This window comes from Nipponia nippon, unplaced genomic scaffold (genome assembly GCF_047370975.1).
Source record: "Nipponia nippon isolate SJK-2023a ecotype South Korea unplaced genomic scaffold, ASM4737097v1 scaffold_15, whole genome shotgun sequence".
NCBI classification, from domain to species: Eukaryota; Metazoa; Chordata; class Aves; order Pelecaniformes; family Threskiornithidae; genus Nipponia; species Nipponia nippon.
In genome coordinates, this window is record NW_028262331.1 from 13,014,332 (window position 1) to 13,041,917 (window position 27,586).

Sequence of the window (27,586 nt, forward strand, 5' to 3'; positions counted from 1 at the left end):
TGCAGCCTCCAATACCCTCTGCGGGGGGAAGCAGGAGGTGGGGGATGGAGAGGGAATCTAGGGCAGGAGGAGGAGCAGGGGCCCGGGGAGGGAAGCTAGGTCAGCCTGGGCACGCTGGCTGCTGCCGGGGCCGCGGGGTGGGAGCCAACAAAACTTTATTCAACAAATAATTACAGCATTAAGGACAAGAAGGTTTCACACTCGGCTCAGCAGCTTCCTTGCTGCCGCTGGCCGGCTTCAGGCCCAAGTAGCGCAGCAGGCTGTGGAACTCGTGGCAGCCCGCTGCCGCATCAGGGAAGGCCGACAGGACCTGGGGACAGCAGCAGCGTTAGTGACAGCGTTTGGGATAAGGGTTTGTGTTGCTGCAGTCACAGCAAGCGATGAACCACAAACCTCACCTCTTTCACCTTCTCCTGCATCTCCTCGTGGGTCCTCAGCACTTTCTGGGTGTGATGGAGCCTCAGCTCCAGCCCCCGGACCTGTGGTGGGAGATGCCTGTCAGAAGCCATCCCAAAATTGGGCAGGGACCGGCCCAGGAGGGAGAGGGGACTAGAGCCAGGGCAGGCTCTCGGGGCTCCCCGTACCTGCTCCAGGTACTTGTTGGAGAGCAGCAGTCTCTCATCCTCTCTCTCCACGAGCAGCAGCCGCAGTTTGTCCACCTGCAAGAAGAGCGAGCACTGCTGAGAGCTCATTGTGGGGCGAGAGCTGTGGGGTGGGGGGCTCTCCCCTACCATCCCGGTGGTTGCCTGTTCGAGGAGCAAGGTCTGGGAGCAGTCCCCTGTCCACGGAGGCGTGGTGACACGAGGAGCCCAAGGCCCTGGCAGCCTCCCTGGCCTCACCTCCCGCTGCAGCAGGACTCTCTCCTGGACATAATCAGCATCCACCTTGGACTCCTGCCCCCGCACCTCCTCCCACAGCACCTTGGCCTCCGTCTCCGCACGCTGGAGCGAGCGCTTCAGCAGGGAGACCTCTTCCTTCAGCATCTGCAGGGGAAAAGGAGATGCTGAGAGGGGTCCTGCGGCCAGCACCCCCCAGGCGTGCAGCTCAGCCGGGCCCCCATCACACACCGTGACTTCCCCGCTCTTGTCGATGAGTTGCAGCATTTTCTCTTCCTGCTGTTTCACCACGTCCTGCAGCAACTTCTCATTCTGCGGGGAGGGGGGGAAGAAGCAGTGTCAGGCAGTGCCCAGCCCCAGCCTCCCCCAGCACCCCAGGCAGGAGAGGCTTTTCTCATGTTCAAGAAGGTCAGATGAGCCAGGAACACCCATGGGGCATCGCTGGAGCCGATCACCCAGATTTCTCCGTGTCCTAGATCAGCCCCCGTCCCAGTTTGGCTCTGCCCTGGGGTAAGCGCTGGCCCACTTCTGGCACCGGCTCACCTCTATCTTGCCCCTCAGCATCTTGTTCAACTTGGCAATGGTGGCAGCCTGGGTGTCCATCTTCTCCTGGCTCTGGGCTGTCACTGTCTCCAGCTGGAGCTGCAGGTCAGAGCTGGAAGGGGACAGCAGGGCTGAGGATTGCAGGCGAGCACAGTGCTGGGTACCAAACCCCCTCCTGGGCATCCCACCAGCCCCGCTGGTGGGAGAGGCCAACCTGGCCAGCTGGAAAGCGCCCTTCTAGCCATGGCAGGAGAGGTCTAATCCAGAGCTGGGGTGAGAGGCAGACCCCAGACAGGCTGCCCACAAGAGAGGTCATACCCAGGAGAGCAGTGTCTGTGCCTGGCCCTCAACATGAGCCCCTGCTGAACTCACAGCTCCGTCTGCAGCGCCTTAAACTTGCTCTGCTCCAGGTCCTGGATGCGGGAGCTCAGCATGGCAAGGTCGGAGACCACAGCTCTCAGCTCCTTCATGCTCTCCAGCAGACCATCCTCAGGCTCTGCGGGCAGGGTAGAGGCTCGTGAGCGGCACGGAGGTAACGTCAGCCCCAGGGGACATGGAGCCAAGCAGGAAGGCATGCCTGCTCTCTCCCCTGTGCGGGCAGCCCTGCAGCTTCGCAGCAGGGTCCAGGGCAGGGTGATAGCCCCAGTACCTATCGGCTTTGGTGTAGAGGCAGGTTTGTCTTTGGTAAATGCATTCCCACCTCCGGCAGCTTCATCGGCATCTGTGAGAGGAGATGGCAGAGGCACTGTGCCCAGCCCTGCATGCTGCGGGGAGCACGACCAGAGCTCACCCAGGCACCTGTCCGCCCCGGGGAGCTCAGAGAAGACCCCGGTCACTCACATGTGACCCAACCCATGGCTGCCACAAGGGAACAACCAGGGGATCCACAGGGAAAGGCATGGGGATGGCACCAGGATCTCCTCCTCGCTCAGCACCAGTGCACATCCCCAGCACAGGTGGGAGCGACCCCCACCACCACCCAGACAGCGGGTGCCAGCTCACCTTTCCCTGACACCGCTTTCAGGACGCTGCCCACGAAGGAGGCCCCGGCGCGGTATGGGGTGCGGCACGACGGCATGCGGCAGACGGGGGTCCAGGCACGGTGTGGTGTCTGCCAGCCCGGTGTCCAGGCTCTGCTTGTCAACGGGGCGTCATCCTTCGGAGGGGAGGGAGAGCACAGTGCAGGAGCGCGTCTCGTGACAGCCCTGTGCTGCCCTGGTGAGCACGGGGGTCTCGAAGCCACGCCATGGAGAGCCACAGGGGTTTGACACCCCCCCAGGCCACCCCCTCGTCCTTGTCCCTGGGGCAGAGCTCCTACCTCTGCTTGCAGAGCAGCCCTGAGGCAGTCAGCGAGCTCCCGCAGCCACATCTTGCTCTCAGCGATGTCTGTGGAGCACCAGGAGATTTTGTCCCTCTTGAGCCGCAAGTCGAGGAGCTCAGCCTTGGTGCTCTCCAGCTCCTTGCCGAGGGCAGCCTGCTCTTCCCTGCAGGATGGCATCAGCCTCAGTAGGAGCAGCGTTCCCACTCCTCAGTGTGGGACAGGGACATTTCCCATGCCTGCCTCCCACTGTGGCCCAGGGGGGTGCAAAACCCATAGATTTAGGTAGCTTCCCCCAAGATGGGGTCTGCTGGGCTTCCCCACAGCCTCTTCCACCTGCCTGGGCAACCACACTTGGCTGGGGCAGCAGTGACTGGAGCCATGTCCCCCTGTGTGTCCCCCACCTCCCAGGATGGGCTCGATTTCCCAAAAATAGAGGGGTTCAAGTGGAGGCGGTGAGTGGGGTCGGTACCGCAGGCGCTGGTGGGAGTCCATCAGGTCCTCGTACTGCATGCTGCACTCCTGCAGGGCGGCCTGAGAGGACTTCAGCTTGGCCTCCACCTCTAGCAGCTGCGTGCGGGACACGTGGTTCTCCTGGTTGAGGAACTGCAAGAGGGTGGGGGGACACAGCCATAAACACCTGCTGACACCCGAGGGGACCCATTGGGACCCCCGGCACAGTCCCTCCCGTGCCTCAGGGTGCTGTTTCCAATTAGGGGCAGTTTTACCCCAGCAGACCAACCCCTGGAGACCGGCAGTTTATCAGGGACATAGGACATGCTGGAAGATGGCACCACGCCTGCAGCCAGGGGAATTATCCCAGAGAGCCGCCCCCTCTCCCCGGGAGTCGCCGCCGGGCAGGATAGAAAGCAGCGCTACGTGCAGGATGTCAGCCGCCCTCACCGCGCTCACCCCCCCGCAGGAGGGCTAATCCCGCTCCTGGCCGGCCTTCCCACGAGGCCGTGGCGGGGGCTGGCAGCACGCGATAGCACAGGCAGGGTCAGGCAGCTCCTACCTCCCGGCACTCGGTGGCCTCCCGCAGCTCCTGGTACAGCCCATTGCACTCCTGCTGCAGGGTGCTCCTCTCCCGCGACAGCCTGTGGGGAGGGGACGGGGTCAGGGGGTGCCACGTTTTGGGGGTGAGGGGTGGCAGGAGGTGGCTATGGAGGGACCAATGCCCTGCCCCAGGGCTCAGACCCACCGGGCCATCTCCTCCCACTGCTCCTTGTTTTCCTGCTGCAGCGCATCCCTCTCCTGCTCCAGGCTGGCCAGATTCATCATCAGGGAGCTCAGGTCTGTGAGGGGCAGAGCCGTCAGCGCAGGGAGGACAGGGACAGCTCCAGCCCCCCACGTCACCCACACCTACCTGCGCTCAGGCGCGAGTTGGCCACTGTCAGCTGCTCCAGCTGAGCCGCTGCGTCCTGCAGGGCCACTGAGGTCTCCTCCAGCTGGCAGGACGCCTGCAGAGACATCGTGCCCTCCAGGCTTGCTTTGGGCTGCTCTTCCCCATGGGGTGTTCCCACACCAAGGGTGCCTCGAGTCCTCCTGTGCCTGGGGGTAGCCGGGCAGCAGGGAAGCATCCCAGGCACCACTCAGCACTAGGCAATCTCCTACCTCCTCCTTGGCTTGAAGAGCTTCCTCTGCTCGCTGCCTCATAGCGTCCCGCTCCTCCAGGCTGCTCTGCAGCTTGCCGGGCACACTCTCCAGGGCAGCCTGGCACCGGGACATCAGAGCCCTCGCCTGCTCCCACTGCAAGGGGAGATGGCGCTGGGCAGCACTGAGCACGGCACGGCCACGCCGGCTGGTGGCTCTGCCCGGCTGCATGACCAGGGACAGGTCTGGCAGCCAGGCTGCTTGCAGTACCCAGGGCACAAAGTGCTCCGAGACAGAGCGAAGTGGCACCAGCCTGGACTGCGCCAGCACGGAGGCAAGGGGCTGAGCCTGCTGCTGGCCCTCACGGGGACACCCCTCACCTCCGTGTCCAGGGCTTTCCTTTCCTCCTCCAGTTTTTCAAAGGTGATGTCTATGAATTCCCGGGAATGTTGAGTCTCGGCAGCCAGGGATGCCTGCGGGGCAGGAGAGACGGGTCAGTGCTGCCGCAGTGGAAGAGCCACATTCCATGGCTGTGGAGGGAGGCGAGCGCCAGCCCCAAGGCTGTATCTGCGGCAGCTTCCCAGCAGCAGCATCAAGAAACTTCTTATGGACCCAAGCCCATTGCCAACCATTGCTCAGAGCATCACCCAAGCCCAGGACATGGGGATACCCTTCCAGCCCCTCTGGGCCCCGGGGGGAGGCAGTCGGAGGTGCCCACCCACTCGGTACCTGCTGGTCGATGGCTTCCACCAGCAGCGTCCCCAGCTCTCGCTGGGAGGCCAGGCTCTGGTCGCGGGCGCTGATCTGGGCACTGGCATGGGCACGGAAGGACTCCAGGAAGCCATCGGCCTGCCGCAGGAAGGATGCTGCTCTGGGCACGGGGCTGCACAAGGGGCAGCTCCCAGGAGCCATCCCCACATGCTGCTGCAGCCCAGGGCTCCAGCTCCCAGCAGGACACAGCCCAAGCCAAAAACCCATCCCAAGAGCTCCAGCCACCCCAGGCAGCCACAGCCCCCCTGGCCTTCCAGGGCCACATCAGGCTTTTCCCCCCAGGCGCCAGAGAGACCTTCCCCCTTCGCAGAGACGGGCAGAGAGGCAGGACGCCCTACCAAAGGCACAGGGACAGCAGAGCCTGCTCTGACCACCCCACCGGCTGCCCCCCTACCTCCTCCTTGGCTCGGAGGGCTTCGTCCACTCGCTGCCTCATGGCGTCCCGCTCCTCCAGGCAGCTCTGCAGCTTGCCGGGCACGCTCTCCAGCACAGCCTGGCACCGCAACACCAGGGCCCTCACCTGCTCCTGCTGCAAGGGGAGACAGCACCAGGAGGCACCAGCTATAGCCGACGGCTGCCGTGGGTGCCAGCAGCACCGACGTCTCCCAAAACCCAGGGGGAAGAGTGCCCAGCCCAGCTGCATGGGGGCTCACCTCCCGGTCGAGGGCTCCCTGCTTATCCTGCAAGCTCTGAAACACGGCACCCGCATGGCCCCGAAACAGGAGGCACTGCCTGCTCCAGGCACTCTGGGGAAGGGACAAGGGCACCAGCAATCAGGCAGTGCTCCCGGGGCCGGCACAGGCAGCACCAGGCACATGCGCACCCTGCCAGGCTGAGACCCAGCACATTCATTGCACATGAGCCAGCCGAGACACACCATCTCTGCGGTGGTTAGCTCCAGCTCCCGCTGCAGGTCCTGCTCTGCTCCCTGCTGCCGCTGCAGAGCCTCCGTTTTCTTCTGCAGCTCGAGGCAGAGGTTGCAGTAGATCTCTTCGTCCTAAGGGCATCCCGGCAGAGCAGAGGGGCCTTCGCACCAGCCCCACTCCACCCTGGGGTCCAGTGAGAGCCATTTGGCGGTGACACCTCCCGTCCCCCCCTCCCCACGCATGCCAGGGATGTTTCCCTGCACAAAGGATTCAAACCCAGCAAACTCAGCAGGTTGAGCCGGGCACAATAATGTGGCCGGACCAGTGCCAGGCACGTGATGCCAAGCACCGTGCCGTGCCGCAGCAGCCCTGCTTTACGTCTGCTCCGCTGGGCTGCGGTCCAGCCAGGGCCACCAACCCACTGGTGGCACGTGGGCACCATCACAGTGCCGAGGCCATGGAAAATGGGGTGGCATCGCCCCAGCAAGAGCTCTTACCCCCTTCAGGTGGGCGATGTCTGTCTGCGTGACTGCATCCCTCTGTTCGGCTGGCCCCACGCCGGGCAGTGGCTGCTGGCTCTCCTGCCAGCTGCGCAGCTGGAGCGAGAGGACTTGATTGACGATGAGGATGCTCTCCAGCCACCCCTCCAGCTCTGCCCGTGGCAGGGACTTCAGGTGCTCCTGGGGACAGCTGGGGACAGGGAGAAGGCTTGGGGCAGGGAGAGCCCGCAGGTGCCACAGCCCTGGGGGGTGGGGGAGGACGTCCCCACACTTACTGCCAGAGCAGGGAGTCTGTTTCAGCAGCGCTGTGCTTGGTGCAGGGGGGGCCACCCACAGACGTGTTCATGCTCCTCTCCTGCAGGTACTGGGGGGTCATGAAGGTGCTGGCAACTGCCGTGGGCACGGGGGTGACGCTGGTGCCGGCGACCGCTGTGGGCACGGGGGTGACGCTGGTGCCGGCGACGGCCGTGGGCACGGGGGTGACGCTGGTGCCGGCGACGGCCGTGGGCACGGGGGTGACGCTGGTGCCGGCGACCCGCTGTGGTGCGGGCAGGGGCAGACTGTGCTGCAGGGACTCCAGCACAGACAAGGTGTTGAGGCTCTTCTCCAGCCACGCCAGCGGCAACACCCAGGACTCGGCACCCAGGACCACCTCGGGCGAGGGGATGGCTGTTGCATCCGACCCGGCATGCTCCGACCTACCTGCCTCGGTGGGAGGGGGCCCCTGCTCTAGGGGGGCAGGGGCTGGGGACTCGGCCCCCTCAGGGGTGTCTTGGCAAGGCAGGGGACCTGCAATTCCGTCTCCAGCCGGGGGCTCAGGGGCCACGGGGCTGCAGGAGACGTCAGCAGGCACCGCTCGCCAGCCATGGAAGGGAGCTTCCCGCGGGGTGGAGCTGGTGCCAGGGAGCCCAGGGGTGCAGGGTGCTAGAGTGGTGCTGCCCAGGGAGTTTGGAGTGCAAGGCACTGAGCTGATAATGTCAGGGGGCCCTGGGGTGGTGCTGCCACTGGGGGGCTCTGGGGTACACAACACCAGGACTGGGCTGCACAGGGGGGCTGGCAGAACGCTGCTGGGGGGCTCTGGGGTGCTGGGCCCCAGGACTGGGCTGCACAGGGGGGCCGGCTCGGAGCTGCTGTGAGGCTCTGGGGTGCTGGGCCCCAGGACTGGGCTGCACAGGGGGGCCAGCTCGGTGCTGCTGTAGGGCTCTGGGGTGCTGGGCCCCAGGACTGGCTCGGTGCTGCTGGGGGGCTCCGGGGTGCTGGGCCCCAGGGCTGGGCTGCACAAGGGGGACAGCTTGATCCCGCTGGGGAGCTCTGGGGTGCTGGGCCCCAGGACTAGGCTGCACAGGGGGGCTGGCTCAGTGCTGCCGAGGGACGCCGGGGTGCTGGGCCCCAGGACTGGCTGGATACTGCTGGGGGGCTCTGGGGTGCTGTTGGGGGACCCTGAGGTGCAGGACCCTGGAGTGGAACTGCCAGGGGACTCCAGGCTGGTGCTGCTGAGGGGCTCGGGGGCACCAGGCACCAGGGTGGGACTCCTGGGGGGCTCTGACGTGCTGGACCCCAGGGTGGGAGTTCGAGGGGTCTCTGGGATGGTGCTGCTGGGGGGCTCCGGGGGGCAAGGCACCAGGGGGGGGCTGCGGGGAGGGCGCAGGGCAGCACTTTGGGGGGGTCCTGGGTTGCAGGGCACCGGGGCGACGCTGCTGGGGGGCCGCCGGGTGCAGGACACTGGGGTGGCGTAGTCATGGTCCTGGAGGACATTTGGGGGGGGGGAAGGTGTCAGGGCTGCCCTGCCCTTCCCCCCAGCATCCCATAGCCGTTTCCCCCAGTCTCCCCCTTTCCCCCACCCGGGTAGCTATACCCGTCCCCCCGCTGCCCCGGTACCCCCCAGTATCCCCAGTTCCAGTACACCCCGGCCCACCCCGGTTCCCGCCCCCCCGCACCGACCTTGAGCCGCAGCCGGCGGAACAGCGGGGTCAGCCCGGAGTGGTCGGCGCCCGCCTGCAGTCGCTGCTCCCGCAGGGGGCCGCGCCAGGGCGTCTGCTGCGCCTGGGGACGGCGGGCACCGGGGGTCACCGGCGGCACCACCGGCAGCACCCCCCGCCCCGCACACGCACCGGGAACGCTCCGGCCCGCGCCAGACCCGCCGCCCCCCACCGCCTCCGGACACCCCCGCACGGTCGGGGCCGCCCCGCCAGGACCACCCGCCCACCCCGAGGCTCTCTCCACCGCCCCGCCGGGACCCCCCGCCCACCCCGGGGCTCTCTCCGCCACCCCGCCGGGACGCTCGAACCGGGACACCCCGCCTGCCCCGTGCGGAGCCCCCCGGGCCCGGGCCCGGGCCGCACTCACAGCGGGGGTCCTGGCGGCCTGCATGGCACCGCTCCCGGTCCCGTTCCCGGTCCCGTTCCCGGCGCAACCCGCGCGCTGCCGCCACCGCCCTTTTGAAAACCCCGCGCCGCTATGATTGGCTGCTCCGCGCACGCGTCGCTCCAGCGGGACGGCTGTTAGGGGCGGGGCTATGGCCGGCGATGGGCGGGAAAGTGGGCGTGTCTTCGGGCGAGGCCCCGCCCCTGGGGACCGCGGCGGCGGCGGCGGCGCTGCGCAGCGCCGAGCACCGGGGGCGCGGAGCCCTCGGCGGGGGCAACGGGGACGGGCCCGGCTCCCCCCCCGGACCCCGGGGCCTCCCCAGCGCCTGTCCCGGGGGAGAAGCCCCGCACGGCCCCAGACCCCTGCCCCGGGAGGGGGGGGCAGCCCCGCACTCCCCCCGGGGGTCCCGCAGGAGTCAGGGCCGTGCCCGCGGCTCTCGGGTTTATTGCTCCCGCGGGGAGAGGTACAGCGTCGTGGCAAGGGGGACCCGGCCCGGCAGGGTCCAACCCGCGGCCGGGGTGGGGGGATGTCCCTGAGCGATGCCGGGGGTCCCAGCCGCTGTGGCTCAGCCAGGCCAGGGCCGGCCCGGGGGGGCGGCGAGGTCGCAGTCGAAGTCGGCGAAGGCGGCGGGGTCGGGCGGGGGCTGCTCGGGGGGGCGCGGGGCCACCGCCACCGCCACCGGGTCCTTCTGCAGCAGGTCGGCATCAAAGACCACCCCGTGGAAGAAGGGGTGGCCCTGGAAGTGGTGGAGGTAGCGCAGGCGGCGCAGGGGGTTGTGGCACAGCAGCTGGGGACGGAGGGAGGACAGTGAGTGGTGGGGACCCCAGCATCCCGCCTGGGGGGCCACTGCGGACCCCAAAACCCGGGCAGGAGGGTTACCTCGGCGAGCAGCCGGGCCAGCGCAGGGCTGAACGCGGGCGGGCTCTCGTAGCTGCTCTGCTTGACGCGCTCCAGCATGGCCACGTGGTCCCCCGCCGGCGCCACGGGGAACTGGGGGGGCAGGGAGCAAATTTAGGGGCTCCATGGGGTGCCCCTATACCTCCCCATCCTGTGGTCCTCACCTCCCCGCTGGCCAGGGCGAAGAGCAGGACTCCCAGGGACCACCAGTCGGCTGTGTGGCTGTAGGGCCCCCCGCTCAGCACCTCCGGGGCTGCGGGGAAGAGTGGGTGAGTGCCTGGGGAGGCTGTGCCTCCACCGCAGCCCCCGCTGCCCCCTTACCCATGTACTGCAGGGTGCCGCAGATGGTGTGGGCTCTCTCGCCCCAGCGCAGGTGCCGGGAGAGGCCGAAGTCAGTGAGCTTGAGGTGTCCTGTGGGCAAGACACCACATGGGGACCCATGGACAGGGTGTCCCCATGGAAGGAGTGTCCCCACACTGGTGCCACCAGGCTCTTACCTCTCTCATCCAGGAGGATATTCTCCATCTGAAACGAGACAGGCGCTGGGGTGGCCTCTCCATGCCGGGGGGTTCAGAGACCCCACCCACCCCATCCTCTGGCCCCCCGGCCCTGCTGCCACCCACCTTCACATCTCTGTGCACGATGCCCAGGTCATGGAGGTACACTGGGAAGAAAATGGAGCCATCAGAGTGGCGTGTCCCCTCCCGGCACAGTGCCCACTGCCACCCCCACAGCACCCAGCAGGCAGCTGCCCATCCCCGGGGATGGCTGACCCTGCCTGCAGGTCCCCAGCAGTGGGGACGGTGGTGGCTGTCCCCGGCATGGCAGGCCACTCACCCAGCACCAGCACCAGCTCGGCAGCGAACAGGCGGACAGTGGCCTCAGCGAAGCGCTCGGCGGCACGCCACAGCGCGTGCAGGTCTCCAGTGCTGCAGTAGGTGCACACTGCCGGGACGGGCAACGGGCCTTACCGATGGGCTGCGCCACGGGGACGGGCTGACGTGAGGGGCATGGGCACCGGGATGGCACAGGCACGGGGGGCCAGGTGGGTCACTGGGGCCGTGCACCGTGGTGATGTGGGCACAGGGGCCGGGTGGGCACCAGGACCACACACCACAGTGATGCCAGCACTGGGGCTGTATGGCAGCGAGGCGGCACAAGCACCAGGACCGCACTGGCACCAAGGTGGCACAAGCCTCAATACGGGCACCAGGACTACGGTGACACGGGCACCACAGCCCAGGGCACTGGGAACGTGCAAGTACTGGGGCTACGTACCACGGCGACACGGGCACCAGAGCCACGGGGCACTGGGAACACGTAAGCACCAGGGCCACGTGAGCTCCAAGGTGGCACGGGCACCGTGGCCAGGCAGGCACCAGGGCTGGGGCGCCAGGTTCACCCCTGCGCTGGTCCCTGCCCCGCTGCGGCGCGTCCCCGTCCCCGTGCCCCTGTCCCTGCGGTGGGTGCGGGGTGGGAGCAGCCAAGCGCCTGGATCCCCGTGGGGCAGCGGGCAGCGCAGGCGGGAGCGCGTGCGTGCACGGGGACACGTGCGCAGGCGGCGGGGACACGTGCACGGGCGGGGGGGCCGGGGCGAGCCCGTGGGCAGATGGTCACTCACTGATGAAGAGGTGGCGCTGGCCCTGCCAGCTGTCCCCCAGCCCGTGGACAAACGGGTGCCTGACCTGTCTCTGGGGACACAAAGCGGAGAGGGTGAGCAGCCCCCGGGGCGGGGGGCCGGGGACCTTGCTCCTGCCACCCTCCCTCCACAGCCCCATGGCCTCCTGCCGTCCCCACGGCCACCCCAAGCCCCCCCACGGGCTGGGGGCCCCCTGGATCCCCCCCAACCTGGATGCTGACTTCCTCCTTGCACTGCTTGAGGGTGTCGCGGCGCAGCACCTCCACTTTGGGCACGACCTGGGGGGGTGAGGGGTTGTCAGAGGGGGCTGGGGGCAAGTGGGGGCACCCACGAGCCCTGGGGGCAGCACCCACCTTCACGGCGCAGACCTTCTCCCGCCCGCAGTCCAGCACTTTGAGGATGGTCCCGAAGGAGCCTTTGGCCACGAAGCCCAGGATCTGGGGGCAGGGGGGGGAGGAGGGCCTGAGCACCCCATGGAGAGGGGCTCGGGGTGGGGCAGGGCATGGTGGGGTCCTGCGTGGGGCGAGGTGGGGTGGCACAGGGCACCCCGGGCAGGCAGTGGGGACACATGGGGACCAGGAGGAGCCAACATGGACCCCAGTGGGACACATGGGGACCCAGTATGGGGCACATGGGGACAGGGACACGGGGACCCCAGCACGGCAGCTGCGGATGCCAGCAGGACACGCGGGACCCCGGTAGGACACCTTGGGACCCCGTTAGGGTGCAAAGGGACCCCGGTAGGACTCACTACGGGGCACGGGGACCGGGCGGGGGTAGAAGGGGACCCGGTGGGACGTTCGGGGACGCCGGTAGGATGCGCAGGGACCCGGCACGGCGTAGGAGGAGAGCCGGTAAGGCGGTCGGCGATCCCGGGATGGCGGCACGGGAGGCACGGACGGCGCGGGAGGACCCCGGGGGGAGGCAGGGGGTGCTGGGGGACCCCGGCAGGGCGGTCGGGGCTGCCGGGGCGGGACGTGGGGGTGCCCCGGTCGGGATGGCCGGGGACGCCGTTAGGATGTACCGGGACCCCGTGAGGAGGGTGGGGGCCCCGGGACGGCACCTTGAGCTGCTGCTGGCGGGCGGAGGGGCGGACGGGAAACTCCGGCAGGAAAAGCGAGACGAGCTGCGGCAGCGGCCACCCGAGCAGCGGCGGCTCCTCGGCGGGGCCCCGCGGGGCCAGGGCGAGCCCCGACCCCGGTCCCGGTCCCGGTCCCGGTCCGGCGCGGCCCAGCAGCGCCCGCAGCCACGACCCCACGGCGCGGCCCTGCGGAATCGGGGGCAGCGTCAGCGGGGGGACCCCGGGGCGGGGGGGGGGGGGAACCCCGGGCCGCCGCCGCACGCACCTGGGGGGGCCGCACCGGGGCCGGGCCGGGGCCGCTGCTCGTTGCTCCCATCGCGGCGCCGCCCGGCCGCGCCCCGGGCCCGGGCCCCGCTCATCCGCCGCTTTACATAACCCCACCGCCCCGCCCCGCCCCGCCCCGCCGCGACCACCCCCCGCCCCGGGGCCGCCCTGGCACCGGCTGCGCCTCCCGGGGCGCCCACCCGTGACCGAGCCCCTCACCGGCTTCTGGGCAGGGCACCCGCCTCGCGCGTTTTGGGGCTCCCCCTTCAGCCGCTCGTCCTCCCTTTGCACCCCGCCGGCCGCAGCCCCCCTGCCCCGGGGCAGCCCCCGCTGGGCCCCGCACAGCCCCGGGGGCCGGAGAGGGACAAGCGCAAGGGCTGAGCCCGGGGTGACGCAGACGCTGCGAGGGAGCCCCGAGCCCCCGGAGCCCCGGGGAAGGGCAGGGGGTGAGGCCACAGCGGGGCAGGTGCAGCCGAGCTGAGGGGGTGAGGAACGAGCCCCTGGCCCAAGACCGTTCCAAATTAAAAACTCTTTATTTAAAGTCTCTCCCGTTCCCCTTTCTCCCAGCCTGGAGCGATCCTGCTGCCCAGGGGCTGGGCCCAGCACCCGCACAGCAGGGACGGGGGAAGCTCATGGGAGCCCTTGGCACGGGGCGCCGCGCCCCACGAAGGGGCCCTGGAGCACGCCGCACCCCACGTCCCCGCGCTGCCGCACCCTTGCCTCGCAGCGACAGGGCTGCCCGAGGCTAATCCCCGCCTCGGGCATCACCGCGCCGAACAGCGCGGCCCCCCCGCCCTCGGGGTGCCCCTCCAGAGCAGGGAGCATGGGGCGCCCCAGTCCGTTCCCGGCCTGCCGGGTGCTGCTATCATTTGCGCCTGCCGAAGATCGACTTCTTGCTGGGGTTCTTCTCACCCACGCTCAGCCCGATGAGTAGACGCGCCTTCTCATCCTCCTCCTGCTGCTGCATGGTCCCATCCGATTTGTTCTCCAGCTTTCCCCGGGCCTCAGCGCCCGCCGCCGGCTTCAGGCGTAGCTTCTCTTTGATCACCTGCCCCGGGATTTAGGGGGCTCAGCACCCCATGGCCGCACCCAGGGCGCTTGCTGTGCGTGAGAGCCTGAGCTGCTGAGCCAGCGCGGCTGCTTGCCGCCCACTGTGGAGTTACCACCTCCATCCCAGGCAGAGAGGCTCTGGCAGCCTCCCTGCAAGCGGGAAGGAGGCACCGCAGGATGGGGTCCCACGTACCTGTGCCACCAAGGCTTTGCGGCTGTCCCTCTTCACTGCCATGGCAAAGTCCAGCCACGTCCATGTGTTGTTGTGGTACTCCAGGCACGGCAGCACCAGGTTCAGGTCGCCCCAGTCCACGCTGTTCTTCTCACCCTGGGTGACAACGGTGTCAGGCAGGGTGGGACGATGCCCCAGGCCACCCCCCAGCACGCCCTGTCCCGCTGGCCCCGCACCTTGTAGCTGACGCAGAGTGGCACCTGCGGGATCTTGATGTAGATGAAGGAGTTGTTCATAGCCGCGCGCTCCTTCATCTTGTCGATGTCATCCACAGGATGCTAGGGACAGAGCAGGAGCCATGAGCAGAAGGGAAGGAGAGGGGACACAGCCAGGAACCAGCGGGGAAGGGACAGCCAGGCACTAGGCCATGGCATTGCTTCACCAGGGAGAGGTGAGAGCTGCTCTGGCATGGTGTTAGGAAAATGAGATGCTGCAGGGATCACATCAAGCGCGCAGGTGCTTAGTTGTAAAGGATGCAAATCCTCATGGTGGGAGGGAGCAGGAGAAAACGGACAGGCAAGCGGGGGAGGACAGAGCTGCCCAGCCCTGCAGCCGAGGGAAAAGAGGCTGGTTCCGCAGCAGGGCTCTCCCAGATTCCCCCTCAAGGCAGCAGCAGGTACCTCGGGTGCTTTTCGGAATGATCTTCTGACCCCTGACGTCCGATTCAGTCCCTGAGCGACTCCCTTCCCTGGGCCCAGCGAGTCATCGGCCACGATCAGCTGCCGCGGCTTCACCACAGGGATCCCTGGGACAAACACGGTGGGAGGCGGTGGCTGGTGTCCAGCGGGGGGTTAGCCATCACCCAGGCCCCCCCCAGCTTCGCTGCTCTCCCCAAAGGCTCCCTGCCCACAGGGGAGACCGCGAGTCCCCCGTGGCCTGCCAGCAGCTGCCCACAAACATATCCTGGACACACAGCCAGAGCTGCTGAAGGACATCGCTTGGGTGCGATGAGGGTGACTGTGAACCTCTCACCTGTTGTCACCAGCTTGGACTTGTCTTCCTCATCCCCCACATCCTCCTCCTCCACGTTGCGGCCAGGGAAGAAGAAACCCATCATCCTGTGGAAGAACTGGTGGGTGAGCTGGATGGTGAGGGGTACCACGTTCACCTGTGGGGAGAGAGGCACGTCAGAGCCGGGCACACGCTGTCTGCACCCCGCGGGGACCCTGCCACCTCCCGGCCTGGCCCCAGCACCTCGAAGTGCTCCTTGATGGAGATGCCTCCCACGGGCGGCCGGACCTTGCTGAAGATCCTCAGTGCCAGCTGCCGGCCGGACTGGCAGGAGCTCTGGGGACGCAGCACCACCTGCAGGGAAGAGGATGGGTGGCTGGGGTGAGGACAGGCCACCCTGGCCAGGCCACCCATGGGTCCCCAGGGTGCAGGGCTGCTCCCCCAGGCTGCCACTTGCCTTGTACACAGCGTTGGGCAGGAGGTTGTTCATCGTGACCCAGCCCAGTTCCAGCAGATGCTCGGCCGTGTCGTCAGACTTGTTGACCTGCGCACACAGACCCGTCAGCCCCGCACCTCCCAGGCCCTGTCTTGGGGGCTGCGGATGCCACCGGCCAGCTCGGTACCTTGCTGTAGAGGAAGCGCTGGAGCTCCAGCTCGGCTATGCCCAGCTGCCCGTCCTCCTCGGTCAGGCGCCAGCGTGCCTGGGCGAAGTAGAACTCAGTCCGCCGTGCCACACTCACGTCTTCTGGCTGCTTTCGCAGCTCCATCTTGTTGGCTCGCTGCAGCTGGAAGTCCTTGAAGCACCTGCAGCAGAGAGGGCAGCGCTGGGATGTGGGAGCCCTGCAGTAAGGGGGACACAATGCTGGGGAAGCCAGAGGTGGCCCCTACCTGATCAGTATGTTCAGCTCCTCGCTCTCCAGCTGCAGGTCAGCTTTCTCCTGGCTCAGCTGCTGCTGCAGCCTGTGGTTGAGGTCGAGCAGGCTCTCGTTTTTGCTGTCATCCTGCAGAGACTGAAGGACAGACAACCCTCAGCACCTTCTGCCCCAGAGCAGGGACTCCGGGGAGCCAGGCCCTGCTGGGATGTGGGCTTACCTTCACGTTGGAGTACATCTGCTTCTCCAGCTGCCGGATCTGGGCGACGTGCTGCCTCACAGCCTCTTGCAGGTGTAGGATACTGCTGCGCTGCTCCTCGGGGTTGCTGGAGATCTCCAGCTGGAAGCGCACCCGTTGTTTCTTCTCGCTGTGCTCCTGGACACAGGGATAGGGGAAGGTTAGGACTGCCCTGGGTACAGTGAGTGACACAGTGATCGACACAGTGATCTGAAGCCTCATGGGTACCTTGCGTTTGGGCTCCACGTGCAGCAGCAAGTTGTTCACTATGTCAAGGATCATGGCATACTGTGCGGGGTTGGTGGAGATCTCCAGGTCGTGGTGGATCAGCGTGAATGTGTCCACTGCTCCTGCAGGGACACACAAAGGGCAAGTGGGGCCTCAGCATGGCCAGAAATGGAATGCACGTGGGGGCCAGCCAGAGACGGAGAGGGATGGGGAATGAGCCAAGGTGGTTACGCTGGCTCCAGCAGGCACAGCATGTCCAGCATCATCTGGTGCACTGCCACATGGCTGGGGACCCCTCCTGTATGCATCCCTCTGATCTCAGCAGAGCCAAGACAGACTATTCCTGGGCTTAGCCAGCACCTCTGGATGTACTCACCCTCCTGCTTCTTCAGCAGATCCTCCTTCTCCTGGTTGGCGGGAGTCTCGGGGGGCTTTATCTGCGTAGCCAGCTCGGGGTCAATGTCATGGCTGTAGCTGATATAGTACATGCGGCAGCTGCAGCGAGAGATGATCCTCTGCACCTGCTGGGTCTGCTGGGCTTCTGAGGGCTGGTTCCAGTCTGGGGACAGGCAGGGGGACCACAGTCAGAGCACCACGTCCCGGCACGTTGGGGACCGCACAGTCCAGGGACAGGCCAGGCACTCTCAGCTTCACCAGCCTTGGGGACACACACAAGTGGGACTGGGGTAGGCACAGCAGCCAGCTCTGCGGGCAGTACCTGTGGTGGTGCTGACCATGCCCCCCACCGCCTGCCCACTCTCCATCAGCTCCTGCACCGAGTCCAGGCTCCGTTGCCGATGCTCCTCAATATTTTTCACCTGGGGAGACAAGGAGGCACCACTGGCTGTCCCTGCTCTCCCTGCCTTGGCCAGGGCACCGGCAGCGCTGCCTGTCCTCAACACAACAGCTCACCCATCACAGCCTCCCTGAGCTGCTCACCTCCAGCCAGAGCTGCCCGTGCTCCCTTTCAGTGGGGCCACTCTCTGTCGTGGCGAAGTACTGCATGCCATCCAGCAAGCATGTCCAGGACGTCTTCTGCTTCAGCGTGTCCCCGTACCAGGCAGGGTGGTGCTGGCACTGCAGCAGCTGGGCCTTCGCGGCAGACACAATCACGCAGCCCTCTGTCTCTGCGCCGCGCAGCACCATCTGCGGGGGGAGACCACGGGGGTCAGACGAGCCCTTCTGGGCCAGGCATGGCCCCTCTCACAGCAAGGCTGTGGGGAGCAGAGAGCTGGGGACAGGCGGGCTGGCCAAGGGCAGGTACCTGGCAGTTGACCAGCTCGATGAGGCAGTTGCGGTTGTAGATGTCGTCTGTTTGGCAGGCAGCAATGCCGCACAGCTGCTCGCTAGCCCCCGACTCCTCCTCCGTGAAGACCACGAACTTGTCCGTCTCCTCAATGAGCTTCTGCAGCATGTAGGCCCCTGGGGAAGGAGAAAGGGTCAGTGCAAGGCTGCAGGGTGAAGGCAGGCATGGCTTTGGGTTTCCCATTGCTCCCCTCCCTGCCGTGCTCACCTCCCGAGGAGGCTCTCTCAGGACGGCCGCTAATGATGGGAGCAGTCACTCTGGCAGGGATGGAGTGAGCAGAGAGCGGGCCCCGCTTCAGCTTTTTGGCTTGCAGCTGCGTGTCGATCTTCAGCCCCTTCAGGGCCTCGGTGGACAGGTTGCGCTTGAGCACAGCCGCTTTCTTGTAGCCGTCGTAGAGGCCAAAGGCGATGTCCCGGTTGGTGGTAGTCCAGGATGCCCGCAGGTCCACCAGGTGCAGCTGGTGCGTGTGGAAACCATCATCCCCATCCCGCAGGGGCAGCTCCTGGGCACAGAGGGTCAGAGACTCAGCACGGCAAAGCCACCCATAGTCCCTGTCCACAGGCTTCACGCACGGGGGCTGGGAGCCCTGCCAGTCCTCGCAGGCAGGGCGTGAGGACCAGAGCCCTGGGGACCACCCCAGAGCCCTACAGCAGGGACCCATACCAGGGATGCTGTGGCTGGAACAAGGCGCCAACCAGGCACTCAGGAGATCAGAGGCCCTGCAGGTCTGTCTCCTCTCCAGCCAAATCCCTCCCACACTGCGCCCAAAGACCAAGGTCCCCTTGTCCCAGAGGGATGCCATCAGGCCAGCACAGCCTGGGTCACACCTGCTGTGCCCCATATGTTTGCAGCAGTACCTCCTCAGTTGTGCGATTGCTGTGCCTCTGGTAGGTGAGGGAGGACAGGCTCAGCAAGTGGGTTTTCTTCACCAGGGTGTCGAGCCGGTGGTCGGCGTTCTCATCGCAAGTGGAGGCCATGAGGTGCACGGTGACCTGGCTCAGGTCGCTCACCATCTGTGTGATGCTCCACTCCGAAATCAGGCGTCGCATCACCGTGCCGGCTGGGGGACAGGGAGAGGGGTCAGCCGGGGCCCTGACCTGCCTGGAAACACTGCCGGCAGGGCCCCCACTCACCTTGTGGGATGAGCCGCTGGGTGCCGCGAGTGAAGATATGCCCCTGGCAGCACTCCACCTGGATCCCCCGCTGCTGGGCAAAGGAGGCCCAGTAATGCACCTGCGAGGGCGCAGAAAGCAGAGGCTGAGAGCCCAGTGCAGGCAGAATGGGGAGGTAACGCCGGACCCCCACCCTCAGGACTTGCCTGCAGCCGGGGGAAGAGCGCAGTATAAGACAGCTGCTTGTAATGCTGCCCCAGCTTTTTCTTACTGGGTTTCATGTTGTTGAAGAGCTTCCCGCGGCAGATGGGGCGCGTCACACTGGTCCACGTGGCCCAGAAGTTCTGCATCCAGCGGAGGGTGCTGCTGTAGAGCAGGATCCGGGGCTGGGAGTGCTCTGAGAATACACCCACTGTCAGCGAGCACCGTGGGGCAGGGACACGGCAGCACCCAACCCAGGACCGATAAGGATCACTAAAACCAGCAAGCCCTGCCCCGTTCCCCTCGCCCCCTAGAGGGATCCCCAGGGTGCTGTCACCCACCCTCACTGGGCCGCGTCAGGTCCATCCGGATGGAGAGGTTGAGGTTCTCAGAGCGGAAGGCACGGTAAGAGTCGTACTGCTGCCCCACTGGCACCTCGGGCAGGAACTCGGGGGAGCGCAGCACCACGCCGTGGTGGTCGTGGGGGTTCCCATGGCACAGCCACTGCAGGTCCAGTGTCATGCACAGGTCGGGCAGGTGCAGGAAGCAGCAGTCGTCATATCTGAACAGAGAAAGAGACCCCGGTTACCCCCCGGCACCAGTGGCAGTACCCATGCTCCCGCACCCACACTCACTTGGAGGCTGTCCGGACGTTGATGTCCAGGTTGCCCTTGAAGACGAACTGCCCGGGCTTCCACTGGAAGGAGAGGTGGCTCCACTCCCAGTGCATGTTCTCCGTGGTGTTGTAGGGGTCCTGCAAGGACAAGCGTGGGGAGAGGCAGATGTGAGCCAGCCCCACACCGTGCTCTGCTCCCTATCCTGATGGCACCCACCTCGGTGGCCAGCTGGTGCAGGTTGGCCTGTTCGATGTCCATGTGCCAGTCCCCATGAAAGAGAAGGCGGCTCTTGTCCCACCAGGGCAAAGGGGCACTGGGGTCCTCTGAGGGCTTGGTGAGGAGATCCACGCACTGGCCGATCAGGGTCCAGGCCGGGTCCCAGCAGGGCCCCCACACGATGGTGTACTGGGAGATCTCAGCTGGGGACACAGAGGTTGGCTCAGCCCTTTCCATGTCCCACACAGCCCCATCCCCACCCCGGCACAAAGCCCCCCTGCCCCTCCAGCTCTTACAGTGGAAGTCGTGGTAGAACTTCAAGGGCGGCATGTTCCTCTCCACTGTCGCATCCCCCCAGGGCAGCCCCAGCTTCAGGACCTGGCGGCGCCGGGAGCAGGCCTGGCCACACTGCTCAGCTCCGATCAGCCGGCCCGAGAGCTGCCAGTTTCGGATCTCAAAGAGGTAGCGAGGGTAGTCGCGGATCCGCACTGCAGGGCAGAGGAAAGGCTGAGAGACTGGACCGCAAAGGGACACTGCCCCACTCCCCCACTCTGGGCCACAGCAGGAGCCGCTGTCCTGTCACATCTCTGCTCCCTTCCCACTCCCTTGAACCACCAAAAATAATTTCCACTGCTTGGTTAGACATCATGCGGTGCCAGCAGGTCCCTGTCCTGGGAGCCCAGGCCACGCAGCCACCATGCTGTCCCCCACAGGCACCCTCACGTGAAGCAACTCACCAAAGAAGCTGCCGACTCTGCCCTTCATCATGCGGCACCACTGGGTGACCATCTCCAGACCCTCGGGGGGGAATGGGCTGACACCATCCAGGTCCCTCATCTGCTCCAACACACGCTCCGTGCCGTGGAAGGACTCATCGGCCATGGCCACCAGCTCCAGGTGGGCCAGGGTCCAGGTGAGGAGGGCCCTCCGCATGGGCGTGTTGGCATAGAGGCGCCGTGAGCGCTGGATGTAGATCTCGATGTTCTTCTTCTCCAGCGAGGCATAGAGCTCCTCAATCTTGCGGGCAGGCAGCAGCTCGCCGTGTTGCTTGCGCAGCGCGGCCACCTTGGCGTCCAGCAGCTGCAAGCGCTTGGCGCTCTCCTTGCTCTCGTCCTTCATCAGCTCGTAGTTGTCTCGTAACTTGACCTCAAAGACGTCGTCCAAGAAGACCCAGGAGAAGTGCGTCACTTTGAGCAGGAGGTCAGGGGGCAGCGCCGCGCTGGCCAGGCACCCGCGCCGGTGCAGACCTTTCAGCCACTTCTGCACACCCACGGCAGCATCCAGCGTGCGGGAGAAGTCATACTGGTAGGGGAACTCGATGGTCACACTGGCGAAGGAGAAGGCCCAGCCACGATTGCGGAGGGTGCGCAGGGTGGGGAAGGCGCAGCGGTGCAAGATGAGCTCCTCCAGCTCTGGCAGCAGCTTCACCTCCACCTCCTTGAAGCTGAAGATGCTGTGTCCGTCAAAGCCAGCGGCCAGCTCGGGGCAGTAGCTGTGCAGGGCACCGCCATGCCAGCTCACGGAGGTCCTTTCAGCAGCCAGGCTGATGTAGTTGGCTTCGGAGACAAAGGCTGTGAGCTTGGCAGAGCTCAGCTCCAGTGACAGGGACAGAAGTCTTTTGGGGGGGGTCCCATCTGGCTGGGGGAGCCCCGGTGTCTCAGTAGGGGTGGCCAGGCAGGACGCTGGGCTCTCTGGGGGCATGGAATGAGGTGTCCTGTGGCCGAGGGCGCTCTGCAAGGCTTCGTGGCACTGCAGGGTGGCCAGGGTGTGATGGTACAAGTGCATGTGGTCGGGCGGGCTCCACAGCACCGCCAGCCCCTCGCCGCACTGCACCTACAGCAGAGAGAGCGAGCAGGCACCAAGTCACTGCCGGGTCAGCACAGCACAGCCCTGTTCTCCTCTCCAGCACCTTTCGGTGCCAATCAATCCTCCCCCTGCCCCAACCATCCCAGTCCCACCAGTACAGGATAAAGCAGAGACCCGAGGCCCACACTAACCTCCAGGGAGCGGATGCTGCTGTGGTAGGTGATAGAGAGCATGGAGACGTTGGCCACTGGGTTGGGGATGGCAGGAGCTTTGCAGCATGGCTGCATCTTCTCCGTGATGCTTTTCACCAAGGCCAGCACCACGCCCTGTACGCTGACCGTGCAGCTCTCGGCACTCCCCAGGACAGTCAGCGTGTCCAGCCGCAGCTCCAGGGCACCTAGAGAGATGGCACATCAGTGCTGGAGGCATGGAGGAGACACACCACGACATGCCAGGTTCCTCTGACCGTGGGCCTGTTCCAGGACAGCTCTCTAGGATCAGCCTGGATGCTACTTACCCACCAGGGCTGAAAGTGTGAAGAGGTTCACATCCTCCACCTTCAGATCCACTTTCCAGAGCAGCCCCCAGGGCTCACTTGAGGCAGAGGGTGGCTGCTTGGCAAGCTCAGCTCCGCCGGGCCGCGGGCAGAACAGGGGCAGGACCCTGGCCAGGCACTCAGTGCAGGTGTCCGACGACTCCATTTGCAACCCTCGGATGGTGCAGTCCAGGAAGAGCGTGTCCGACTGGGTGCTGGACATGCCCAGGGGCTGGTTGTAGCTGCCCTGCAGGACAAACAGGATGATCACTCTCAGGCTGCAGGATGTCCCCAAGCCACCACGAGTCCCTGTGCTGCCTGCATGGAGTTGCAGACGGGCAGCCCACCCCCTGAGAGCCACCCCTCACCCCACTCCTCACCTGCAGGTTGAAGGAATCGAGGATGAGGGCTTCTCCCCACACGTGCATGTTGGGGGGATGTGGGGCACGCTGGATGTGGGAGTCATTGCCCACGCGCCAGCAGAGGTGGTCCACGGCCAGCACCACTCGCTGGTGCACGCTCTGTGGCCGCAGGTGCTGGTAGTCTGCAGGCAGGGAGGAGAGGGTGAGTGCGGGCAGGGCTCGCTGCTGCCTGCTCCACTGCCCCCAAAGAGGGTCAACCCAGACACAGCCAGGCAGGGGTCCACAGACCCTGGCCAGACACAGACATGGGCAGGCACAGAGGCGGCATGGCCCTCCCCATTCCCGTCCTGGTGCCTCTCTGGCAGAGCCACCGACCCCCAAGAAGAGCCCCGCAGCCACCCTCGTGCCAGCTGCCAGCCTGTACCTGCAGAGATAGAGTTGAAGCCCAAGGCGAAGGGTGGCGTGTCCCCCAGCTGCACTGACACATTGACGTTGGACAGCGAGGCACACAGGATGACGGGCGCTATGATTTGGGGATAGTTCCTGTGTGGGATAAGCAGGGATGGGCTGTTACTGGGGTGCTGCGTGCCACGGAGCCTGGCAGGGAGCAGGCCCAGAGGGACGGCCTCCCCGCAGGGACCCCCCATCTGCCTGCTACCCTCCATACCAGCCTCCCTGTCCCAGGGGCTGTGCACAGGGCAGAGAAGGTGCTGGGTGCCTGGGCACCCTGCCAGAGCATGGCAGGCAAGAGGAAACAAGCTGCGATACCAGCAGCTGCACTGAGGCCGAGTTTACCTTCCCTTGTGCCCTTGGCTGGGGACAGGCACTGCCTGGCACCTGTATTCCTGTGCCAACAGGCCCAGCCAGTGTGAAAACTCTTGGTGGCGGTAGTGGATGATGCAGGTATTGAGCAGCACAGCAGCCGAGAGGTCAATGGCTGTGACCTAGAGCGGGGAGAGGGCAGGGTGGCAAAAACCTTGTGCCAGGAGCCAAACCAGCCCCCCTGGGGACAGGACTGCGCCCAGCGCTCACTCACCTGCACGCTGGTCTTCAGGGAGTTGAGGCACACGATGCGCTGGCGGCTCTGGGACAGGAGAAGGCCGTCTGGGGAGAGAGAGGAGCAGAAGTGAGGGGTGGCGGAGGGCAGCAATGGCAGCCCTGTCCCGTGGGCGCCCTGCTGGCTACTTGCCCTCCAACTGGAGGTCTACACTCATTTGGTCCAGGTCTGAGGTGGATGTGAAGTTGCGCAGTGGGATCTGCTCCTCTTCACGTTGATATAGAAACTGCAGCAGCTTCAGGCTCCAGGTGAGGTGCCTGTGAGAAGCAGGGAGTCACTGCCAGAAGGGAACTGCACTATCACGTCCTCCATCTCCCTGTCCCTCATCCCCAGCTGACCGGCACACTGGCACGGACAAAGACACCAGCCAGTGCCCAGCTGCAGCCCAGCCCAGTGCTCTTATCCCATCGGCAGAGGATCCCATCAGGCTGTCCTACCGGAGAACCACCTCATGTGCCTTCCTCCTTCCCCAAGAGCCCAGCCCCAGGCCAAGCTGTCCTTCTCACTGGGGTGGGATCTAGGACTCACTCTTTGTAGTCTGGCAGAGCAGGGGATGAGCAGGGAATGGCACAGTTGTCCCCAAGTCCCTGTCCCCAGTGCCAATCGGGGCTAGAACAGCCTCCCCCTCCACCTGCCTCCTTACCTCTTCTGGCTGTTCATAGACAGCACCACACTGGTGTTCTCCAGCTTCACCTCCACCCTCCTGGGGATGAGCTGCAGCGTGTCCCTGCTCAGCAGAGGCAGGGACTTCAGGGGCTCCCCCAGGCCTGGAGAGGGACACACAGGGTCACTGGAAGGCTCTCGCCCAAACCCCCACGCCCTGTGGTGGGAGGGAGCAATGGCACAGCCAAATCCCTCTGGCTCCAGTGCCGGTATGGGGGCTTCCAGCCCCTGCCCTGCGCAGAGCTTGTCCCTGTCCCCATCCCTGACCTGGGCTGGGCTGTTCCCCTGCACTGCTGTGCTGGGCCCCGGCAGTGATGCGGTGCAGCAGTGGGCTGCAGAAGAGCCCTTCGTGCAGCTCTGCCTGCAAGGTCCGGACGCGCAGCCTGACGCCCACCAGCCGCCGCTTGCTGCTGATCTCCAGTGAGAGGGAGAGCGCCAGGGCCAGCTCCGCCAGGCAGGTGTCATCCTGTATGGGGACGTGGGCAAGGAGTGGATGCTGCAGGTGAAGTGCTGGGCACAGCACAGAGCCCAGAGCCTTGCAGGAGCCTTGCAGCATTGCCCAGACTCGGGGATGGGCTGGAACAGGTCCCGGGGTGTCTCAAAGAGCCAGTGCCCAGGCCCAATTCAGGTGAGCGCTGAATTTCTCCCTTCCCCAGCACTCACCAGCTGGCTGCTCCGGAGCACTTTGCTGTTCACCTTGGTCAGGCTCACCTCACAGGTCAGGCTGGGGAGAGCAGAGAACAGACGGAGGCTGCGGGCCCTGCTGTCTCCAAACCAAGCCCCTGCCCTCCCTTTTCTATGGGACCCAGGGACCCCAAGTCCCTGCTCCAAGTCCTCCCAAAAGCAGAGCACACCCTAACTCCACGCACAGCACAGCAACTCATAATTGGGAGAACACACGACTCAAGCTTCCCATGAAGAAACGGGACTAGGCCAGCCTCGGAGGAGGTTAATGTGTCACATCACAGGTGACACAGGATGGTGCCAAGTGGGCTGTAGCGAGGTGAGACACCAGGGAGCGTGGCTGGGGTCAGAGGAGCCTCCCTGCCCCCTGGGACTCGGGGCTGGGGAAGCAGAGCAGGAGATGAGCACAGTGTTACCTCTTCCCATCACCATTCAGGAGGAGACGCGTCTTGCTAGCCTGGATATGCCAGAGAGACTCTGAGGTGGCCACGTGCAGAACCATGATATTGATGGAATCCATGTGGATGGAAAAGAGCTGGGGGGAAGGTGCTACTGTGAGGGATGTCCAAAAGCAGCACAGCCCACAACAGCCTCTCACCAAGCTGGTGCCTCACCTGGCTAAGGAGCCTCAGAAGGGAGGGTTTAAGACTCAGGTCTGCTCTGCGTTCATTTCCATCGGCTTCTCTGGGAGCCTCTGGGGCGGACGGCTGGAACCCAGGGCCCTTCTGGAGATCCGTGCGGATTCGCACCTCACCAAAACACAGCTCAAAGTAGCGCCTGCAGAAGAACAGCACGGGCAACTCTTACAAGAGCTCGCACATGGCACATCCAGTCCCATCGCCAGGGATGCTTCCCGCCCTGAGGACATGCAGGACCAGCACAAGAGCATCCACAAGATGCTGCCACCCCAAAGAAGAGCGATTCACTCCCACACAGAGTGAATTCCCCACAGACCATGGGGAAACGGGCACCACAGAAAGGTGTAAATGCACCAGAACCACAGTCAGTGGGGCCAGGGACGAGCCAGACCCCCCCAAGAGAGCAGGGAGGGAGCTGGGGCAGGGGTACGTACGGCAGCTCCCGGCTCAGTTTACTGGAGATCCAGACGTTGTCGATCTCCTGCAAGGACACACAGGTAGGTCAGAGAAGAAACAACCTGGCTCTGCCTTATGATGCTCATCCTGACGTTCCCGCTCTGCTCCCAAAGCCTGGCATCGTGCAGGGAGCAGCCAAAACCCCCAAGTTTGGCCGCAGGAGGAAGGGCCTGGCACCAGCTACGTGGCTGCGCAACAGGAGCTCAGCTGCAGGGACTTGCTGCTGGCCTAGAAGTGACCACAGCCGCCCTGCCTGCCCGCGACCACCCCTCACCCCGGTACCCACCACAGTCTGCTGCTCCCGCTGGAACTTGAGGCTGATGTTCTGGGCCCAGAAGAAGCCGAAGGAGCCGATCTTCAGCTCCGCATGAAGCTTCTGCCGGCACCAGGTGACGGCCAGGCGACACGCCAGCCACCTGCAGGGACAGGCAGGCCAGGGTCAGCCTCCCCACTGGGACTGGGAGCTGGGGACCTGCTTTGCCCTTCGAGCGCCAGCGCCAGCACCCGCAGCTGGATGGGAGCTCCCAGGGCCTGGCCCTGCCACCACGGGCGCCCCAAGCTGGGGCAGAGACCCTGCAGGGTTACCCCCAATCCCTGACACCCCTCCCACCCCCCCGACAGCCCATGCCCACCCCTGCGGGCCCCCCTGGACTCCTGTAAGCCCCCAAGCCTCTCACACCCTCCCACACAGCCCCAGGAGCCCCCAAAACCCCGCAGCCCCCCCATGCCCTGCACACCCTCCCCCCAGCCCCAGGACCCCCCAAACCCCTGCAGGCTCCCCCTGCCCCTAACACCTCTCCCCCAGCCCTGTGAGCCACCCCGAACTCCTGACGCCCCCAAGCCCTCTTTGTCCCCCTTAACTCCTGCTGCCCCCCCAGACCCCCAACGCCTCAGCCCCAGCCCCGTGGGTCCCCCCACACCCCTGGCAATTCCCACGGGGGCCCCCCATGACTCCTGTGGGCCCTCTCCACCCCTGACATGGCTCCCCCGAGCCCTGCCACCCCCCGAAACCCCTGCGGGCCCCAAAACCCCCGTGACACCCCACTGCCAGCCCCCTGGGCCCCCCATGGCCCCCCCCAGCCCTGCCACCCCCCAAACCCCTGCGGGCCCCCAAACCCCCCTGACACCCCACTGCCAGCCCCCTGGGCCCCCCATGACCCTTGCGAGCCCCCCCGGCCCTGCCGCCCCCCCAAACCCCTGCGGCCGCCCCTCCACCCCTGTCACCCCACTGCCAGCCCCGCGGGCCCCCTCGAACCCCCGTGGGCTCCCCCAGGCCCCCGAACCCCCACCCCGGCCCTGACCGCGCCAGCAGCCCGGCGAGCAGCGCCACGACGACGAGGCCGAGCAGCGCGGCGGGCAGCGGCGGCGGCATGGCGGGCGCGGGCCCAGGCCCGGCCCCGCTGCGTGCGTCCGCGGCCCCCCCGCCCCGGCACCGCCGCCGCCGCCGCCCGTGGGGCCACCCGCCGCGGGGCCGACCGCCCGCGCACCCGGAGTGGCCGCTGGGAGGGGCGGGGCGGGGCCGGCGGCGCGGCGGGGCCGAGCGGTGCTTTTCCCGGAGTGAGCGGCGCCGGCAGCGGCACCGGGATGGAGCGGCGGAGGGCACCGGGTCCCCCCCCAGCCCCGCCCCGCCCCCCCCCCCCCGCACAAACAGCCACGCCACAGGGGAAAATTCAGCTCTTTTATGGCCCCG

At 66.2% G+C, this 27,586-nt stretch overlaps 3 protein-coding genes across 7 annotated transcripts; all 3 read right to left on the bottom strand.

The window, feature by feature from the left end:
• Positions 1 to 8,870, bottom strand: SPAG5 (sperm associated antigen 5). 4 transcript variants are annotated; one of them, XM_087751776.1, is made up of 24 exons: positions 8,774 to 8,870; positions 8,369 to 8,470; positions 6,703 to 8,171; positions 6,425 to 6,617; positions 5,939 to 6,058; positions 5,715 to 5,807; positions 5,456 to 5,587; positions 5,020 to 5,139; positions 4,671 to 4,763; positions 4,312 to 4,446; positions 4,064 to 4,157; positions 3,899 to 3,992; positions 3,713 to 3,794; positions 3,170 to 3,303; positions 2,698 to 2,863; positions 2,382 to 2,535; positions 2,029 to 2,100; positions 1,752 to 1,875; positions 1,380 to 1,491; positions 1,068 to 1,148; positions 840 to 983; positions 585 to 659; positions 399 to 479; positions 1 to 310 (listed from the first exon to the last, which is right to left on the bottom strand). In XM_087751776.1, the coding sequence occupies exons 1-24, from the start codon at positions 8,795 to 8,797 to the stop codon at positions 179 to 181; spliced, it is 4,026 nt and encodes a 1,341-aa protein (XP_087607902.1). In that variant the 5' UTR covers positions 8,798 to 8,870; the 3' UTR covers positions 1 to 178. The 4 variants fall into 4 exon arrangements, with proteins under 4 accessions (XP_087607902.1, XP_087607901.1, XP_087607903.1 ...); XM_087751775.1 differs by having other exon boundaries at positions 5,456 to 5,590; XM_087751777.1 differs by lacking the exon at positions 5,939 to 6,058 and having other exon boundaries at positions 5,456 to 5,590.
• Positions 8,871 to 9,215: 345 nt separating this feature from the next.
• Positions 9,216 to 12,738, bottom strand: RSKR (ribosomal protein S6 kinase related). Of its 2 annotated transcripts, XM_087751875.1 has the most exons (12): positions 12,674 to 12,738; positions 12,391 to 12,594; positions 11,681 to 11,764; positions 11,537 to 11,605; positions 11,310 to 11,379; positions 10,526 to 10,633; positions 10,312 to 10,352; positions 10,186 to 10,213; positions 10,010 to 10,099; positions 9,853 to 9,941; positions 9,671 to 9,781; positions 9,216 to 9,578 (listed from the first exon to the last, which is right to left on the bottom strand). In XM_087751875.1, the coding sequence occupies exons 1-12, from the start codon at positions 12,722 to 12,724 to the stop codon at positions 9,357 to 9,359; spliced, it is 1,167 nt and encodes a 388-aa protein (XP_087608001.1). In that variant the 5' UTR covers positions 12,725 to 12,738; the 3' UTR covers positions 9,216 to 9,356. The 2 variants fall into 2 exon arrangements, with proteins under 2 accessions (XP_087608001.1, XP_087608002.1); XM_087751876.1 differs by lacking the exon at positions 10,526 to 10,633.
• Positions 12,739 to 13,182: 444 nt separating this feature from the next.
• Positions 13,183 to 27,357, bottom strand: BLTP2 (bridge-like lipid transfer protein family member 2). The gene is made up of 39 exons (XM_087752353.1): positions 27,198 to 27,357; positions 26,183 to 26,312; positions 25,875 to 25,921; positions 25,417 to 25,579; positions 25,219 to 25,337; positions 24,782 to 24,842; positions 24,386 to 24,584; positions 24,099 to 24,222; positions 23,588 to 23,712; positions 23,435 to 23,502; positions 23,194 to 23,342; positions 22,823 to 22,941; positions 22,417 to 22,580; positions 22,019 to 22,283; positions 21,693 to 21,898; positions 20,433 to 21,528; positions 19,992 to 20,183; positions 19,696 to 19,898; positions 19,498 to 19,616; positions 19,204 to 19,424; positions 18,868 to 19,058; positions 18,683 to 18,782; positions 18,407 to 18,609; positions 17,757 to 18,051; positions 17,508 to 17,665; positions 17,183 to 17,389; positions 16,962 to 17,061; positions 16,620 to 16,802; positions 16,244 to 16,365; positions 15,998 to 16,153; positions 15,794 to 15,915; positions 15,529 to 15,709; positions 15,363 to 15,449; positions 15,149 to 15,259; positions 14,927 to 15,062; positions 14,575 to 14,699; positions 14,131 to 14,232; positions 13,916 to 14,050; positions 13,183 to 13,720 (listed from the first exon to the last, which is right to left on the bottom strand). Exons 1-39 carry the CDS (start codon positions 27,266 to 27,268, stop codon positions 13,538 to 13,540), a joined length of 6,738 nt encoding a protein of 2,245 aa, XP_087608479.1. The 5' UTR covers positions 27,269 to 27,357; the 3' UTR covers positions 13,183 to 13,537.
• Positions 27,358 to 27,586: the final 229 nt, after the last annotated feature.

Excerpts from the sequence above, each read along its gene's own strand:
- BLTP2 (XM_087752353.1), bottom strand. The coding sequence starts at position 27,268 with ATGCCGCCGCCGCTGCCCGCCGCGCTGCTCGGCCTCGTCGTCGTGGCG. Across the intron at positions 22,942-23,193 it reads AGCCAAGGGCACAAGGGAAG|GAACTATCCCCAAATCATAG; the intron begins GTAAACTCGGCC and ends TATCCCACACAG. Across the intron at positions 18,610-18,682 it reads CCAGCGGCTCATCCCACAAG|CCGGCACGGTGATGCGACGC; the intron begins GTGAGTGGGGGC and ends CCTGTCCCCCAG.
- SPAG5 (XM_087751775.1), bottom strand. The coding sequence starts at position 8,797 with ATGCAGGCCGCCAGGACCCCCGCT. Across the intron at positions 6,618-6,702 it reads ACAGACTCCCTGCTCTGGCA|CTGTCCCCAGGAGCACCTGA; the intron begins GTAAGTGTGGGG and ends CCCTGTCCCCAG. Across the intron at positions 5,591-5,714 it reads AGGGAGCCCTCGACCGGGAG|CAGGAGCAGGTGAGGGCCCT; the intron begins GTGAGCCCCCAT and ends CTCCCCTTGCAG.
- RSKR (XM_087751875.1), bottom strand. The coding sequence starts at position 12,724 with ATGGGAGCAACGAGCAGCGGCCCCGGCCCGGCCCCGGTGCGGCCCCCC. Across the intron at positions 11,606-11,680 it reads AGAAGGTCTGCGCCGTGAAG|GTCGTGCCCAAAGTGGAGGT; the intron begins GTGGGTGCTGCC and ends TCACCCCCCCAG. Across the intron at positions 11,380-11,536 it reads AGGAGGAAGTCAGCATCCAG|AGACAGGTCAGGCACCCGTT; the intron begins GTTGGGGGGGAT and ends TTGTGTCCCCAG.